Here is a 19,045-nt window from a genome sequence, read left to right as displayed (position 1 = left end):
TCCCGTTCCCATACCTGTTGAGGTGCTTTTAATGTCCTTAACTGTTAACGGTAGTTTGGTTGCTGTGCAAGCTGCAGAACTTTTGCCCCCTGTGTTTTATCCCTGTTGTCTTCAGAAAGTGTGTATTCCAGTCGACAATGGTTTCTTTAAATCTAAAAATACTGTAAATGTAGGTTTGCCTTGCTTTAACCTATCTTCTAACATACGTATTAGGTTCAGTACCGCATCGCGAATTTCTACGTACCTCCGAAACCGAAACTTGTCTTTCCGAAGTTGTCTTCAAGTAGTTTTTCCACTCATCTGTCAACAAGCAATATTTTGCAACTATGAATTAAACTGGTGGTTCAGTAACATTCAAACCTGTCAGCATTCGCCTGTTTTGAAACTGGAATTATTGTATTCTTCTTGATGACTACAGGTACTTCGCCCGCCCGGCTAGCCGTGCGGTCTAACGCACTGCTTCCCGAGCGGGAAGACGTGCCTTTCACCGGCACAAATCCGCCCGGCGGATTAGCGTCGACGTCCGGTGTGCCGGCCAGCCTGTGGATGGTTTTTAAGGCGGTTTTCCATCTGCCTAGGCGAATACAGGCTGGTTCCCCTTATTCTGCCTCAGTTACACTATGTCGGCGATTGCTGCGCAAACACTGTCTCCACGTACGCGTACACCATAATTACTCTACCACCCAAACATTGGGGTTACACTCGTCTGGAGTGGGACGTTCCCGTGGGTCCACTAGGGGCCGAACCGCCAATAACCCTGGGTTCGGTGTGGGGCGGTGGTGGGGTGAGTGGACTGCTGTAGCCTGTTGTGGGGTTGTGTACCACTGAGGGCTACGGCGGGGATGAAGCATCTCCGTCGTTTCTAGGTCCCCAGCTCAATACATACATACATATAGGTACTTCGCCTGTCTCATGCTTCATGCATATCGGGTACAATAGTTTTCTACTGACTGGTTCTTCCAAAGACTCAATAATTCTCGGGGAATATCTTCTTCTCCAGTGCCCTAGTTTGCACTTTTAGGCATTTTAGTGTCCTGTCAAATTCTTCTCACAGTATCATATCTCCCATCGCATCTTCATCTGCTACCTGTCCTGTTCCCGTAACATTGTCCTCTAGTTTGTTTTCCTGAAAATAATTAGGTAAATTTTGAAAAATATAGTGTAGGGTTAATAGATCCACAACACCGCTGGCAAGATGCTCCCAGTAATAAAATGAAAAAAGCTAAAAAATCTGTTCACTTATGATGAGAGTAACTGATAACACAAGGAAATGTTTTTCATTTATTTTATCTATTTCACCCACAGAAACAACAGTGTAATTTTTGCATAAAATAATTTTGGGTATTGGGCCGCGCCAGTGTAACTACTACGACAGCTAAGTTGCCGAAGTTTCGGCCGACATGCAGCAGTCCTCTTCAGGGCTGTTAATTTTTGACTATACTTGCTGCAATCACATCGATGTTTATGTTAGAAGCGCTGCTGTTATTATTGTCCACACCACTCATTTGCTAGGAGTGAGAAGCAAGTGGTTCAGTTGCGATTGACTGTCATCCCCTTCCCCGCCCCTCTCCCCCTCCACCACTTCACACACCCAAGACAAGACGTGCCGCAGGCGTTTCGCACGTGGCGTCGCGGGACAATAGGAACACCATAACGGGAAATAGCCCACTTGCCAGCTGCTAGCGAACCAGATAATGGCTGATTCCTAATGACTGCACCTACACGGTTAAACGATCGTCGCCGGGCGCAGCGGCCCATTCAGTGGAGACAAACCGAAGAAAACCTAGCGGAAAATTAAACGAATCGTTGCGGTGAAGCCAGCCCCGCCATAGGTCTACGACCTGCGTAAAGAAGGCACAAAGTCTCATGCAACCATAAGTGTGGTATAACTTTCCAAATGTAGCTCTGGTGCAATATGAACGGTAAATGGAAAAGTCAGCAGGGTGAGAGGGGAGTGTGAAGGTGTTTAGGATTGCTCGTAGGCTTTTTATCCGTTGATTAGAAAGCTTTGTGACAGACGTTTTGGCGAGTCGAGTGGCAGGGGACAGACGTCACCCAACCACAGTTCCTTCCACATCTCTAAGTGCTGGCTGTGTTGCCTGTTTTGTGGATACGCGTATGACTTTATCAGGGTCTAAGCTGGTCTACTGCAAATAAGTTTACTGCCTATCCCGCTGGCTTCTGTTGCAACATGGTCTGAATGATGTTACTTGCTTTCCGAGGCTACACCTGAGTAAAGCTGAAGTTATCTTCAAGATATTAATATCTAAAAACTTGCGAAATTGAGGACTGAATAAAAATCTAAAAACTTGCGAAATTGAGGACTGACTGGTGCAAATAACTGACAGTTGACTGTAGATGTTCATAAATATATAGTAGTACAAATATGTTAGTTGAACTGATAGTCGACTGTAGATCTTCATAAATATATAGTAGTATAAATATGTAAGTTGAAGACTCAGAAATAAAGAAATGTTATGGTTATGAGTATAGCGGTACTAGATCCTTAGATGCCACTCAATAGTGATAATAAACAGAAAGCTAACATTCAACCAAAACTTTATTACAACGCATTAAATGTATTTCTTGGATCCCACAGAGACGAATGTCTCGAATATGAAAATAATTCAAGGACATTCATTTTATTCAAACTCAGAATCACAAATGACTTAACAAGATGAAATATGATAGTATTACACGGCTAATATTTATTATATTACGACCTAATAAAATTTATTTGATCATAATTTTCAACTCATTTGACAGAATTACTGTATAGAACGCTTTATAATTCAGTTGTAGGCCCCACCACAATATGTTTTGGCTAGTTGTTGAATTCATGTATACTCATGTATGCTATCCTTTCTTCGCTATTGTTGACCCACTGAAGGCTTTGTGGAAGTAGTTCCTGGTTGTAGTATTTTACTGGGTGTGTCATCTACCACTACCTTTGGGTTTTACGAAACCCGCAACACCCCCAAATACCACGTGCCAGATTTTCATATTCTCTCGCTCGTAACACACAAACTATTAGTCCTACAGAAAAAAAATGAATAGGTCCTTCTTTCGTAAATTTACTGTAGTTAAATTTGGTACTGGAATACGTTTCCGCTAGAGACCGTAGTTTTCGAATTATTCACGAAAAACGTACGGAAATGCCCTCCAAATGTGTTTTTCTTAAATAACTCGACAACCGTGGCCTCCAGCGAAACGTATCCCAGTACACAATTTAATTACAAAAATATCCAGCTCAGTTTTTCTGTAGGACCAATAGCTCGTACATTGTGAGTGAGGGGATATGACAATCTCATGCTTTCAAATAACTTCCGGGAATTCAGCCAGGTAACACTTTCAGCGACCGCCGATATTTCGGCTGGAGAACACCCCGCCATTTTCAAGGCAAACTGCAACGGACAGGCGGCGTGCTTGGTTTTTGAAGGCGTCGCGAGTTGCAGCTGAGTCAGCCTATACACATATTTTGCACTAATCGGGAAAGATTGTTAACAATATAGAATAATACTGAATTTGAGTTGCCAAAATACGAAGTTTCTTTGAAGATTGTCTAGAGGTGTTCTGGAACAAACATCAGACGTTGTTGTCATACCAAGCATCTGGCTTCCGAAAACATAATTCCTGTGAACTGTGCTTACACACACAAAAAATTATTCCATAACTCATTAGAGATTCGAAACAGGCAGAATGAACTAGTTCCTTTTTAATTTTTAAGTCACCAGTAACAATAACCATGCATATTGCAAATGTAGCTGAACCAAGGATCTTCGTTACGTCTATGGTGTGGGTGTTCCAATTCATGTTGTGATCCGGTTGTAGCCCCAAAAATTGAAACCATCGACTTCTCGTGTTTCATTAACTGAGTCGATCATTTGTACGCCTGCAGAGTTCTATGAGAAGCGCTGAATCCTACATACTGACACTAATCGTAATTTAATGACAATGGATTTGCTTTGAATCATATTCAGTACCTGCCCTTTCAGGAAAAGCATTGATGCGATGTTTTATATCTCTATTTATGTGCCGGCCGGAGTGGCTGTGCGGTTCTAAGCGCTACAGTCTGGAGCCGAGTGACCGCTACGGTCGCAGGTTCGAATCCTGCCTCGGGCATGGATGTGTGTGGTGTCCTTAGGTTAGTTCGGTTTATTTAGTTCTAAGTTCTACGCGACTGATGACCTCAGAAGTTAAGTCGCATAGTGCTCAGAGCCATTTGAACCATTTTTTTCTATTTATGTCGTCTGCAAGAACTGTGGGTGGTAACGTTCTATCGCAGTGGGTATTGTCGCATGGACAAAATATGGATTTATTTTCCTTTCATTACTGCTCATTTTCGGCTATGAAGATATTTTCAAATGTCTGAACGGTATAACCTGTCGCAAAGGATACACACGGGTTAAATCTCAAGATTTCAGAGCTGGCTCTGTAGCTTCACGACCAGTATCCTATCCGTTGAGCCACGAAGGTGAACCAAACCCAGATCGAATTCACGCGGCGGATTAATAACTGTGGCTTGGTGCACGGGACAGCTTGAGTGTGGTTTTTAGGAGATTCCCCACGCTCATTTTGGTAAATGCTGGTCTCGTCCCCAAAATACTCTTCAGCGAATATGATACACAAACAGATAAAAATGCAGTATCACTCAAACCATACACGATTCGCAGGCAGATGGCACTAAACGACCTCTGTCCCATGGGTTACATTTACGGCTGTGGGATCAGGAAGGGCATGTAGCTAGAGCTGCAAGCGGGGGCCCAATTCGCCTGTGGTGTGCAAGGAAAGGGGTGAAGAAACTTCGCACAGCTTGGTGGAACTTGCCGACCGCCGACACTGTCTCGGCTAGTGACATAGGCACGCGGAAATGACGCGGATTCGCATGGCTGCGAAGTTGCAGTGTGGATACGCCTCCTGGTGCTTTCTCTCTCTTAGCTAAGCCCCATGTTTTCTTAGCCGCGTGGAAGTGATCCACCCTCCCAACACGCTTCTGTTAGCTAGCACTGACTGAGCGCTCACGCCTGAAAGCGGGTGAGACCGAACCCCGTGCACAGCGAGCGAAAAAAAAAAAAAAGAAAAAAAGAGGCTCTGAGCACTATGGGACTTAATTTATGAGATCATCAGTCCCCTAGAACTTAGAACTAATTAAGCCTAACCAACCTAAGGACATCACACACATCCATGCCCGAGGCAGGATTCGAACCTGCGACCGTAGCGGTCGCGCGGTTCCAGACTGTAGCGCCTAGAATCGCTTGGCCACTCCGGCCGGCGATAGAGAACTCAGGTTCGCCACGTGGATGCAGTGTTCCATATTCGTCAACATAGTGAAATACTGAAAAATAAAATTCGCCAAGTCCTGAAAAACAGATCCAACACTAGACGGGTTAAAAGCTAGGGGAATGAGGGAGATTTCAAGAATTCAACAAATTACAAACTCACACACTTCTGAGTGTTGTTTTAGATCGGTGGTGTAAAGATACACTTGATGTCATTTAGCTGATAATTTTGGCTTCAGGTCAACCCCCTTCATTTTCATCTAAGTGTGTTTTGATGAATTCTGTGGCTCTAACCGACGTATGTCAGTTGTTAGAGTTCCGTCCCTCAATCAGTAAAAATGAAACCCTTACAGGATCACTTTTTTTGGCTGTCCTTCTGTCTGTCCGATTGTTCAAAACCATTTTTCTCAGGAATTGGTATCCGTATAAAGTTGAAATTTTATGTCCCTCGCCGATGTAAAAAAAGTGAAGCAAACAAAAGTACGGCCATTTGTGTCACATATTGTGATACTCGAAAACTCACTCATAAAAACCTATAGGGTACTTCCCATTGGTTCACAATCGTGAAATTTGGCAAGAAAAAAGGTTTCTCTGTACAAATAAAGGGAAAATCGGAAATTGTTAATTTGTAATTATATCACAGAAAAATTTCTTGGCGTTTGTTATCCGACTGTCTGTCTGTTCCTCCGTCTGTTAACATCCCTCTTTCTCAGGTATGGGTAGACGTATAAAGTTGAAATTTATGTCACATACTGAGGTTTATAAGCCTTTGATGGTGTGAAAGTGTTAAGCTTCTAAAAGTCAGTGTAATCAAAAGACTTCAAACTTGAAATTAAAAATATTCTCGAAAATGTTGGAATGCATGGGACCAATATCTTGGCGGCATCATTGTCGATGACAGGTAAAATCATCGGTATCCTGGATTCCCGAAATTGGTGAACTGTCTGTGTACATGATTAAGTTTGTAAGGAACCCTCAGTGCCCGAATCTAGCTCACAGATGGTCAGTTTTTTGTTAGATTATTCAAAAATTTAAAAATACGAGTAGCTCCATGAGCGACTCTGAGCAGTAATGAAAGCACAATAACGCAATATTTAAATCTATGTCAATGTGATGGAGTCTGTTGCAATAATATTTGGAAAAAAAAGTCTTGTACTTTTTGACAATGCAAACGGCTAACCACAGTTGTGAATCGGAAACAAAAGTGGATACAAAATAGATCCCTTTGGTACATCATGTATGTGGTGCGTATTGCTACGAGATAGACAGTAGAGAGCAGGTGGTGTGCTGACCTGAGCGTCAACCAGGAGGCGCCGCATTACAGCCATGGAGGAGTGGAGGCCGTGCGGCTCGCCATGATGCGTCGCGGGCAGGAGGTCCGGGCCGAACGAGATGGCCAACTGCCGCTGCAGCGAGTCCAGCGCCTGGATAGCTGCAACACGCCCAACACACCTTTCTGTCAACACCTCACAGAGCCGAGCACACTATTTCACAGTTGTCCATTCTTAAGTATGCGTTACTAAAACATCTGCAAAAAGACAAAAGATGGCTCTGATAGAGAATGCTTAAATTAAATTTTATGTGTGGTCTGCATTTCACTACAACACCAACACTTTTTAACGGGGGTTGGAAGCAGTTGCAAAAACAGCAAGACCGGCCTCAGTGTCCGCGCTGTTCTAGGCGCTTCAGTCCGGAACCACACTGGGGCTACGGTCGCAGGTTGGAATCCTGCCTCGGGCATGGATGTGTGTGTTGTCCTTAGGTTAGTTAGGTTTTATTAGTTCTAAGTCTAGCGGACTGATGACCTCAGATGTTAAGTCCCATAGTGCTTACAGCCACTTTTTGAGCAAAAACAACAAGTTTCTCTGAAGAATCTCTGCAGGATGCTCTAGAATAAACATTAGTTGTTGATGTCGTACCAATCATCTATCTCCTGAAAACATAATTCCTATAAGCTAGGGCTGCCCAGAATATTATTCTGTATGGTGAAATATTATTCACTTCTGTGAATCTAAATACAAGAATCGAATTAAATTTTTGTTTTTATATCGTCTTCCAAAACTGACTCCAATTGTCATTCTTGGCTATTGTCATAGAATACTATGTTTTGCATTTCGTGAAATGCAACATTTTGAATTTCTGCACATTTAAAGCATACTACCGATCTTTGCATCATTTTCAAATCTTATTAAGATCTGGCAAAAGATTTCTGTAGAATTTTTCCGATACTACAACACTGCAGACAAGCGCATCACCAAAATCTCTTAGGTAGCTAATAATGTTATCTATTAGGTCATTACTACGCAACGTGAACAGCAAAGGACACAGCGCACCTCCCTGGGTCCCGCATGAGCTAACTTTCACTCCCGTGATGACCCTCCATCTCAGATTAGATGCTGCCTCCTCCATACCCACAAATCCCCGACTCTCTGAAATGGTTCAGATGGCTCTGAGCACTATGGGACTTAACATCTGAGGTCATCAGTCCCCTAGAACTTAGAACTACTTAAACCTAACTAACCTAAGGACATCACACACATCCATGCCCGAGGCAGGATTCGAACCTGCGACCGTAGCGGTCGCGCGGTTCCAGACTGAAGCGCCTAGAACCGCTTGGTCACAAAGGCCGGCCCCGACGCAGTCAGAAATTTCATTCGATATCAGATATAATCACACTTTAGTCAATAATTTTCGTTTTTTTGGACTCAGCCTTCTCCAAAATACAATGCATTTCTTTTACTATTCAAACAAACATGTTTCGACACCTGTGTGTTATCCTCTGTGGGTCTCGATTTATTTCTGGACCTACATAACTTGTGGAAGTGGATTTCTGCAGGTCGGCTTGTTTTTATGCCTGTTATATTTAGACAGCAAGTCATATTTTCGTACAATAGTGCATATTTAGTATGTTTTCTTCTTATATGGTATTTATAAACACTGTTGTCCACATCTTTTCATACTTCACTGCTATTTTTTTCACGTGATTTTTACACAAAAACGAGATCTGAGAAAAAAATTATGTCACCATACTCAAAGAGAAACGCTTATGGAGCCTCAAGTCTCGGTTTTGTCTCAAAATCGTGTGGAAACAGATGGGAGTGAAGAATAAAAAGAATTGACAACAGTGTTTGTAAAAACAATAGAAGAAGAATATGCACCAACGATGTACAACTTTACGAAAATATGACTTGGAGCACAACGATAAAAGACATAAAAATCCACTTACATACATAGCGTAATTTCAGCAATAAATAGAAGATGAGACATAGGTGTCGAAATAGTAAGTGGAAAAAGAAATACATTGCCTTTTTCGGATGGCGAATTTCAAACAACCGAACTTACTAACGAAAGTTCAATCATATCGAAGATGATTTGTGCTTGGATCCGGGATTTACATGTTGGGAGACGCAGCATGTTATCTTGGATGGAGAGTCATTGACATGCATGGAAATATCTTCAGGTGGACCACAGGGAACTGTGTTCGGACCTTTGCTGTTGCTTTTGGCATAACCAAGACCTAACAGATAATATGACTATTTTCAGATGATGCGCTTGTCTGTATATAATTAAGTACTATGGGTAAAACACCCCACAGATCTTCTGTCAGGTCTCAATAAGATTTAAAAATGATGCAAAGATCAGAAAGATGCTTTGAATGTAAAATGTTGCCTTTCACAAAACGAAAAAATATAGTATTCTATGACTACAATAGCCAGGAGTCACAAATGGACTCTCATCAGTTAGTTATTTAGTTACGTGTTCCATTGATCAATAGCACGGAAAAACCGTTATGATGTGGAACGTGTCAAATGTACAAGAAATGCGCACAGGAAAAAAGGCTTTTTTACATTATAGTGTTATATCTAAATATTTCTATTATATATTCCCTTCAATGACACAAAATGCATATATCTCCAGATTTATTTACTCATATTCAAGAATTCACCTATGGTGTAGAAGGAGATGTCAAGGAGGTATGATTTCAATTTGTTTTTGAAACTATTACTGCTGTCTGCCAGACATTTTATTCATCTGTTAATTTATCAAAAAGTTTTATAGCAGCATATTTTACCCCTTTCTGTGCCAAAGATAGGTTAAGTAAAGGATAGTGTAGGTCTTTCTTTTTTCTGGTATTATAATCATGAATGTCGCAGTTGATTTTAAACTGGTCAATGTTGTTGGGAAAAAATTTCATTACTGAGTAAATGTACTGTGAAGCAGTTGTAAGAATTCTTAACCTTTTAAACAGATGCCTACAAGATGTGCGACTATGAACCCCACACATTATTCTAACTACTTTCTTTTGAGCAGTGAATACCTTTTGACTAAGTGTTGAGTTGCTCCTGGATATTATTCCGTATGACATCAGAGAGTGGAAGTATGCAAAGTATGTTAGCTTAGTAATTTCTATATCCTCAAAATTGGCAATTATTCTGATTGCAAAAGTTGCTGAACCTAGTCGCTTTAGGAGATCCAAACTATGACTTTTCCAATTAAGATTCTCATCTATATGTACACCCAAAAACTTAGTAAGTTCTACCCGGGCTGCTGACTTCTTTTGATGTGTTATGTTTATTGAAGGAAAAGTTCAGAGCAAGCCGATTCCCAGAAAACCAATTAATAACTTTTCCAAATATCTTATTTGTATCATTTTCTATCGGACTTCCTTTTACTGGATTAATAATTATTCTTGTATCATCAGCAAACAGTGTCAGTTCAGCATCTTGTTTCACATAAGAAGGGAGGTCATTCACGTATATCGAGAACAGGAGGGGACCCATGATCGAACCTTGTGGAACACTTAATGTAATTTCACCCCAGTTAGATGAAGTGGCAAATACATCTGAATCACTTGGAGCATATAAAGAGACTTTTTGCTTCCTATTCTGTAGATATGACTTAAACCACTCATATGATGTTCCATTTATACCATAGAATTGTAATTTCTCTAACATAATGTCATAGTTCACACAATCAAATGCTTTGGATAAGTCACAGATTTGTATGACTCGCAGAAGAGCGTTACGGAAATGGTGAAAAACCTGACCTCGCTGACGCAAGTTACCCCGCAAAGGCAACTTACAAACTTTCAAAAACCAGTATTATGTACGGTATTTGTTGCGAAAACGAAGGCAAGACTACATTTACAGCGGGCACGTAGGCTATTCTTCCCGTTCTCAGTACGCGAACTGTAGAGGAAGAATATCTGCTACAATAGGAAGTACACCTTGCCTTGCGCCTAACACCGGTTTGCATTCAGTATATGTGTATCTAGTTGGTTCTGCACCAGCATTCGTGAATGAGACTTGTTAGCATACGCAAATGACTGCTGAAAGTTAATTGACACGTAGAAATACAAATACGTTCAGAGAAAGTCACGTAATAGCTGTACGGTTTTGATTCTCAGTCAAATAAAATGTAATAGATCACGTACTAATATTCTCCAAATTATGGCGGAAGCTGCCAAACGTCTGTAAAGAGAAACTAACACGAGAAACGGCGTGACGTACGTTTCACGAAAGTGGCTTGGTGGCACATGGCGCATAAGCTACGATACCTACTGAATAATATGATCCATTTTCAACACAATGTTTCTCTTGCTGTGTGCCAGGAAGCCTTAGTGTTCAATATCGTCAGGCTGAAATAGTTTATTAAGGGTTAAGCGATAGAAAACATTCCATCTGCTTCTATAGATCCCAGAAAGATACCATACGGGCTGCTGTGAAGGGGCTGTAGTTATTGAGCGAATGCAAATTGCTTAAACCAGTAATCTCTGGCATATAAAAGCTAGTCTATTGCGGGGAAAATCCGACTAATTAGCGAAATTGAAGTAAAAGCAAAAGTCATTCCAAACAATCCCCGATGATTTAACGAAGTTAGCAAAACTGAATAAACAGAACGTAATTGCCAGCACAAAATAAAACTGCAGAGGGTGAGCAGCGAATACGGAGATTAGCAATGGGGTTGTGATGTCGAGTGGCAAATAATTATGTTATGTCTGCTCTCAGGAAAGGCAAATGACAAAGGACGTTTTCTAACGAACCATTTTGTATCAGAATCCTTCACGGTTTTACAGTAGCGCCGAATAAAAGCTCACAGGGCACAGGAGCACACTTGCCGCTTTGTAGTGTTGTAGATGCGGAGAATTGGTACCGGTCGGCCACGTCACACCCCACCTCTGACGTCTGCTTATTTTAATCAAGTGTTAATCAAGTGTTGAGTTCCCTTTTTCATCTTCATGACGAGCTTGCTGTACACGCTCCCACCTTCCAACGATTACAGCCTTTGTAACGGAAAAGCATTATATTTACATTTCCACAGCGATTTGTCAGTATGTAATGTAACTTCTTAATGATTATTCCAATGTGAGTATGGGATAGAGATATTCTAAGATGATTGTAAAAGTGTGTTATGATCAGCGAGTGAATACTTTATTTCGATGTTATACACTAATGTATTTAAAAAAAGTCATATTTGTGAAGTCTGGTCCCTTCCTCAGAAAACAATAATTAATTATAATACGTAAAAATGTCATAGTACGAAGAGAAATACACTTTAAAATGGGAATCATTTTCCGAAACGCGTCGTGTAAAATATGCGTAAAATAAAATGGTAACTTGGAGCAGAAAAGTTATTTATAAACAAATGTATTGTTTTATGCTTATGGGTCAAAGTGGTGAGCGAAAATTTGTACAGAGGCCGGGAATCGAACCAGGGTCGCCTGCTTAGTGTGCAGATGGGTTACTCACTAAGCCCCCTTAGTACAGCGGTTCACACAACTGCACGGATTACCTTCGAAAGCCTCCCTCCTCAACCCAAATCCTCTCACAGTCTACTTTAAATTCCCCTGACACACAAACAGAATTGCCGAGGTTCTCCATGTTCTGGAATAACACCCCCGCATTAAACGTAAATGGGGGATCAAGCCTGAAACACAAATGCAAAGTTTCGCCCGCCGCTTCAGTCTGTATAAATGAAATCATATATGTGTGAGACTAGTAAAGTCTCTGAAATTGTGTCATTTCAGTTGTATAAGCACCTGGGTTCATGATGGATCCCCAATTACGTTCGATGCTGAGTGTTATTCCAGAATATGTATAGCTTCGGCAATTCGGTTCGTGTGTAAGGGGGAATTTAAAGTACGCTGAGGGTGACAATGAGAAATTGGATCGAGAAGGGAGACGTGCCAGGGTAATCTGTACAGTTGTGTGAAACTGCTGTGCAAAGGTGGCCTAGTGGATAACGTACTTGCCTAATTAGCAGGAGACTTGGGTTCGATTCCCGGCCTTGAAACAGGTTTCATTCCCCGTTTCAATCTATATACATAAAATACTATCTGTATGAGACCAGTAAAGTCACTGAAAATGTGTCATTTTATCTGCAAGCCCATTGTTTTCACAATCGTAGGCTTTCAAAAAACCATTTGTAATGGACTAAATCACAGTCGTATTTAGTTGATGAGATGGAGAACTGTGAACTGCCAAGACTTTTCCCTTGCCGTTTCCCTTTCTGGAATACCTTCCCCACGGCAGAAATGCGCAGTAGACCGGCCCAGACACACCGCGGACATAGCGTTAGCAGGTGGCGTGGTAGTTTCCGTTTCGGGGACGCCTTATTTTTTTTTTTTGGAACGACGAGTATGACAGGCCGGCTGAAGTGAGAGAAGTAGCCAGCTAGTAGTGGCTGAGAGAGGCCATCTATGGATGCGCTGATCTTTGATATTTTGTGCTAACATCGGTGCAGTTTATGGAGGAAGGCGGTAAACGGTACTTTTGCATTAATGTTGGATTAATACAGTAATAGTTAATTCTCGGAAGTGTTACTTTCTTATTTCAAAAACCTTATATTTTCTTTGTTATAACCTATTTTAAAATTATTGTGTTAAATGCAAAAGCAATTGCATTTAATGCTATGTTTGTGTTGTAAAAAAAATGGTTCAAATGGCTCTGAGCACTATGAGACTTAACATCTGTGGTCATCAGTCCCCTAGAACTTAGAACTACTTAAACCTGACTAACCTAATGACATCACACACATCCATGCCCGAGGCAGGATTCGAACCTGCGACCGTAGCAGTCGCGCGGTTCCGGACTGAAGCGCCGAGAACCGGTCGGTCACAGCGGCCGGCTCGTGAGTTTCATTCTAGTATTAAAAGCTACAATGACATTCATCCAAGGATAAATTCACTGGCTGTTTCAAGTTTGATGAACAGAATTATTTTGAAAATTCATTCCTTCAGGAACAGTGACTGGTATTAGGCAGCAAAATTACAAGAGATTTCTTTTTTTTTCGTTTTTTTCAGGCTCCGATTGGTCGCGAAATTAAAAGTACAGTGAAAATTCGAGGGAGCTTTGCGCAGATGTGATGTGAAGTGTCTCTACTATGCCCGTCGATCGTTTCGCGTTACACTTTTCAGTTCTGAAGGCACGGAGAGCACATGAAGATGCTTACAACAGTAGTATCTCCCGAAAAGTGTGAGGTGTCATTCGATTACTTCACGCAGAGGGATTCCACTGGATTTGATGCAACCCACATGGAAAATTTTGAAAATTTGTAGTAATTTCCTATGAGACCAAAGTGCTGAGGTCATCGGTCCCTGGGCTTAAACATTTCTTAATCTAACTTACACTAAGGACAACACACACCCATGCCCGAGGGAGGACTCGAACCGTATCAAGACGCTCTAGACCGCGCGGCCCACCCAACCTGACGTATCTGTTATGCACGACAGCAAAGTGCAGCAGTGGTGCAGAAACTTTCACGTAGAACGTATTGACGTTCATGAAGCAGGCAGCCAAGGAAAGAACAGAGTGTTCAAATGGTTCAAATGGCTCTGAGCACTACGCGACTTAACTTCTGAGGTCATCAGTCGCCTACAACTTAGAACTAATTATATCTAAGTAACCTAACGACATCACACTCATCCACGCCCGAGGCAGGATTCGAACCTGCGACCGTAGCGGTCGCTCGGTTCCAGACTGTAGCGCCTAGAACTGCACGGCCACTCCGGCCGGCGAACAGAGTGTCAATCGATGATCTTGTTCAGCGTGTGGATCAGGCCACTTCAGAAAACTGTCAGTTCACTATTTCTATGTTGAGTGATTCGTTTCCCGAGCATTTTTCCACAGACAACGAGCTGGAAACCAGCGTAGATAATTGGCCGAAAGCAAAAGTGGTTGCTTTCTATGACGGATGTGTTGGAAAGTTGTTACCGTGCTATTACATATGTATAAATATTTCAAAAGCCAAGGTCGCTTGAATACTGTTTACTGGAGTAAACAGTATTCAAGCGATCTTGGCTTTTGAATTATTTCTACAACAGTGTTATCGCCCCACTACGCACTATGTGTTCACTGCAAAAGAAATGTATAAGTCGGAGAGGCGACAATGAAGAAAAGTAACTGGAAGGTAGTTTTTTCAGAAGGAAAGTTCTCAAGGTGAGATTGTTCTGGCTCAATGGTAAATACTGGCACTATGTTTTCGTGTTTGTAATTTTAATATGTGAGCATCGAAAATTGAAGCATCGATTTGTAATGTTAATCATATAAGGAAGCCAATGAAACTTATATAATTCGAAAAGTAGTTTACCGTAGATGTACACAAAAGGAGGTCAAGTGTGGACGTAGTCACTACGAGAAGTAAATGGAACTAGGCACACACACACACACACATGAGAAAGTTTTCTCCGTCTCTCACAATGCTGCCAACTTCTACCCCACGTACATATGAGGTGCAGTGGTAGAAATGACACACGAAAGCAGCAACGTTTCCTGAAATTTTAGGGTCGTTCATGTTTAAATGTTGCAGATTGTTCACTTGCAGTAACACACGCATACCGGGCAGCTGCAATCCCACAACTGCTAGGTCGCCAATGTCAGCAATGGAAAACAAAACGTCATAATAAGGAAGAATTCGGGGGCAACACAGATTGTACAAAACGTTGTATATTGGCGTCGTGTTTTCGCTTACGTTTGATAAGGGTACACAGAACTAATTTGTATTCACGTGCCGTCTTTACCAAAAACTTGAGGTAAGTATTTAATTTTCAGTTTCTTCATTTTAAATAGTTAGGATTTCCCTTGTTGTACGGAAACTACGCCTCGAAGAAGAACGCTAACGGGGTGGACTGAGAGACACAATATCTGCGAAGGAAAAGTAAAGGAGTATGTTGACATTGGCAATCATGATTTTATTGTTATGTTAAGAGATATATTGCAATGTGCACTGAACGTAACTGCAAACAATTTTGAGCGTTATTACCGCGCTTGATGAATTTACAGGGGAGATTTTTTATTGAAAAAATTTCACATCTGATGTTACTTTACGTGTTACAACGGCATTCGCATTGTGTTGTCATAAGGGAAAAGTTAATTAGCTGCTGTGAACATAAATTTTATTTTTCAACGCACTGCATCAAGGACGCGCTTCAAATGATCGAACGATCAAAGAATTATTTGAATAATACTTGAAGCTACAATGCAGCACACTCGCACAATTGGTCGAATTTTGACCACGGGCAATACGACTAACATTAATTATCAAAACTATAATTTAAGGTAAGGTGTGGAGTCAAGTACACTACTGGCCATTAAAACTGCTACACCAAGAAGAAATGCAGATGATAAACGGGTATTCACTGGACAAATATATTATACTAGAACTGACATGTGATTACAGTTTCACGCAATTTGGGTGCATAGATCATGAGAAATCAGTACCCAGAACAACTACCTCTGGCCGCAATAACGGCCTTGATACGCCTGGGCATTGAGTCAAACAGAGCTTGGATGGCGTGTACAGGTACAGCTGCCCATGCAGCTTCAACACGATACCACAGTTCATCACGAGTAGTGACTGGCGTATTGTGACGAGGCAGTTGCTCGGCCACCATTGACCAGACGTTTCCAGTTGGTGAGAGATCTGGAGAATGTGCTGGGCAGGGCAGCAGTCGAACATTTTCCGTATCCAGAAAGGCCCTTACAGGACTTGCAACATGCGGTCGTGAATTATACTGCTGAAATGTACGGTTTCGCAGGGATAAAATGAAGGGTAGAGCCACGGGTCGTAACACATCTGAAATGTAACGTCTACTGTCCAAAGTATCGACAATGCGAACAAGAGGTGACCGAGACGTGTAACCAATGGCACCCCTTACCATCACGCCGGGTGATACGCCAGTATGGCGATGACGAATACGCGATTCCAATGTGAGTTCACCGCGATGTCGCCAAACACGGATGCGAGCATCACGATGCTGTAAACAGAACCTGGATTCATCCGAAAAAATGACGTTTTGCTATTCGTGCACCCAGGTTCGTCGTTGAGTACACCGTCGCAGGCACTCCTGTGATGCAGCGTCAAGGGTAACCGCAGCCATGGTCTCCGAGCTGATAGTCTATGCTGCTGCAAACGTCGTCGAACTGTTCGTATAGAAGGTTGTTGTCTTGCAAACGTCCCCATCTGCTGACTCAGGGATCGAGACGTGGCTGCACGTTCCGTTACAGCCATGCGGATGAGATGCCTGTCAACTCGACTGCTAGTGTTACGAGGCCATTGGGATCCAGCACGGAGTTCCGTATTACCCTCCTGAAACCACCGATTCCATATTCTACTAACAGTCATTGTATATCGACCAACGCGAGCAGCAATGTCGCGATACGATAAACCGCAATCGCGATAGGCTACAATCCGACCTTTATCAAAGTCGGAAACGTGATGGTACGCATTTGTCCTCCTTACACGAGGCATCACAACTACGTTTCACCAGGCAACGCTGGTCAACTGCTGTTTGTGTATGTGAAAACAGTTGGAAACTTTCCTCGTGTCAACACGTTGTAGGTGTCGCCACCGGCGCCAGCCTTGTGTGAATGCTCTGAAAAGCTAGTCATTTACATATGACAGCAATTTCTTCCTGTCGGTTAAATTACGCGTCTGTAGCACGTCATCTTCGTGGTGTAGCAATTTTAATGGCCAGTAGTGTATTTAATATTGTTTCTGGATAGAACGACCGCCTAGCTTTTTATTAATGGCTTCAGAATAAGTACGGTAGTGTAAGCATTTCTCAAAGTGTACATTTCATTATTCTTTCCGACTCCGTACTTAGATGCCAAGAAAGCCATACAAGGTTGTAACAAGGTCAAGCAGTTTTGAGGAACGACCAGCCACTCGAAATAAAAGACGGTAAAAATAGTCTATAGTTAGGAATAGAGTAAAATCATGTAGGGGCGTTATACCATGATCAGACAGCTATGCGCATACTTTCCTGGTTTGACGGACACTCAGTCGCTCTGTCGAAACTCAATTGGCCCTCTGATGTTAATGGCTAGAAAGTATTTGGTACAATGTGGAACAGTGTGTGGAACGTAGCATTGAGGCAATTTGGCAGCTTTACGTGATCTGACCATCAATATGTAGCTTCAGCAGGATATGGTATAACTAAAGAAAAACTCGTGGATTGTATTCCTTGCCGAATTGGGGTCGTTATCTGGTGCATAGGCGGTATTAGTGCAGTGTCTGTTACCGGTCACCAGTTCATTATCCGGTGTGCTTACATATCACCCCCAACAGCCGTTCAGCAGTGTTTTCATTGATTTAGAAGCATCACGGTACTCGCACAACAGCAGCCAGTGAAGCTATTCCGCCGAGACAAACTGGCAGGCCGGGACACGACAGTTCCCCGAGGACTTGTTGGCCCAGCGATGCTCCCATGGGCAAGGGAGGGGGAGGGTTAGGGGTAGGTGGAAGAGGAGGGGTCGCATCTTGCTTCTGGCTACTCGCTGGACTTCCTACAGGCATAGGCGGTCCAACGATCGACAATTAATGCTAGAGTACAAACGGAAAAATTTTACATGTTTCAGAAAATAAATTTCAACACTCTTCATATGAACAATAATTTATTCGTGCGCAAGACCATACTATCGTACCAATGTTTGAGCGATGCACAGACCCACAAACTAGCGCGCTGGCACCAACAGTATTGAAAAACTAGTAAGGCTGCTGAAAGCGAACAAGGCATCGAGCCCTGAGGACAGTGGTCGTCAAACTTTTTTGATCAAAATCCAATACCGACATTGTGGCGTGGCACCTCGGGTCGCACATGTACCGATCTTATTATTAATTAGTTGCTTCCGGGCACGCGTTGTTTGTGGCTCACTCTGGTGAAATGGAAAATAAAGAAAAGTGGGAGCACACATTTCTAATGCGTAGCCTATGGGAATCTCATAAACGTCCTAAACTTCTTCTCCCCCCTGTCTCTGTCCATCACCTCCTTGCCCTCTCTCTCTCCATTTTCTCCTCCCCCTTTCTCTCCATCTTCTCCCGCCCCCTCCCTCCCCTCTCTCTTTCCATACCCTTCCCCCCCTCTATGTCCATCTGCCCCTTCCCCCTCTCTCCATCTCCTCCCGACCCCTCTCCTTTCTATCTCTTCCTTTCCACTTTCTACTTCATTTTCGCCCCACCCTTCTGTCGACCTTGCCCCCTCTCTCTGACCCTGAGCTTTGTTTATTCTTATTGCAAATTGTGATGCCGTAGTAGTATTCTAATCATAAACTGATAAGTCATAAATTCGACTTTCCTGTTTGCTAAGCACGTTTCACTATTATATATTTTATAAATGTGTTATACTGTCTTAATTACGTTGCCATCACAATATTTGCCGCCCATAACTACCCACTTCCACCTAGCGCGAATAAAACACCATAGTGCACAATGCGAGACTTTAGGCTTCCATGCATAAACGCCATTGGTCTGCAGTGAGTAGTTTTAGC

At 42.3% G+C, this 19,045-nt stretch overlaps 1 protein-coding gene across 1 annotated transcript in view; it reads right to left on the bottom strand.

Annotated features, from left to right (window-relative positions):
* LOC126252593 (kazrin) overlaps positions 1-19,045 on the bottom strand; it is a gene marked incomplete at its 5' end in the record, with an annotated part of 708,940 nt that overhangs the window by 338,051 nt on the left and 351,844 nt on the right. The window contains one exon of the mRNA XM_049953495.1: positions 6,572-6,711. Coding sequence (XP_049809452.1) covers positions 6,572-6,711 — 140 coding nt within the window. The remainder of the gene's footprint in view (positions 1-6,571; positions 6,712-19,045) is intronic.

The sequence above is a fragment of the Schistocerca nitens genome, chromosome 4, assembly GCF_023898315.1.
Source record: "Schistocerca nitens isolate TAMUIC-IGC-003100 chromosome 4, iqSchNite1.1, whole genome shotgun sequence".
In the NCBI taxonomy this organism is placed as follows: Eukaryota; Metazoa; Arthropoda; class Insecta; order Orthoptera; family Acrididae; genus Schistocerca; species Schistocerca nitens.
Note: the sequence above shows the minus strand (reverse complement) of the source record. Positions and strands in the feature narration are given on the sequence as shown.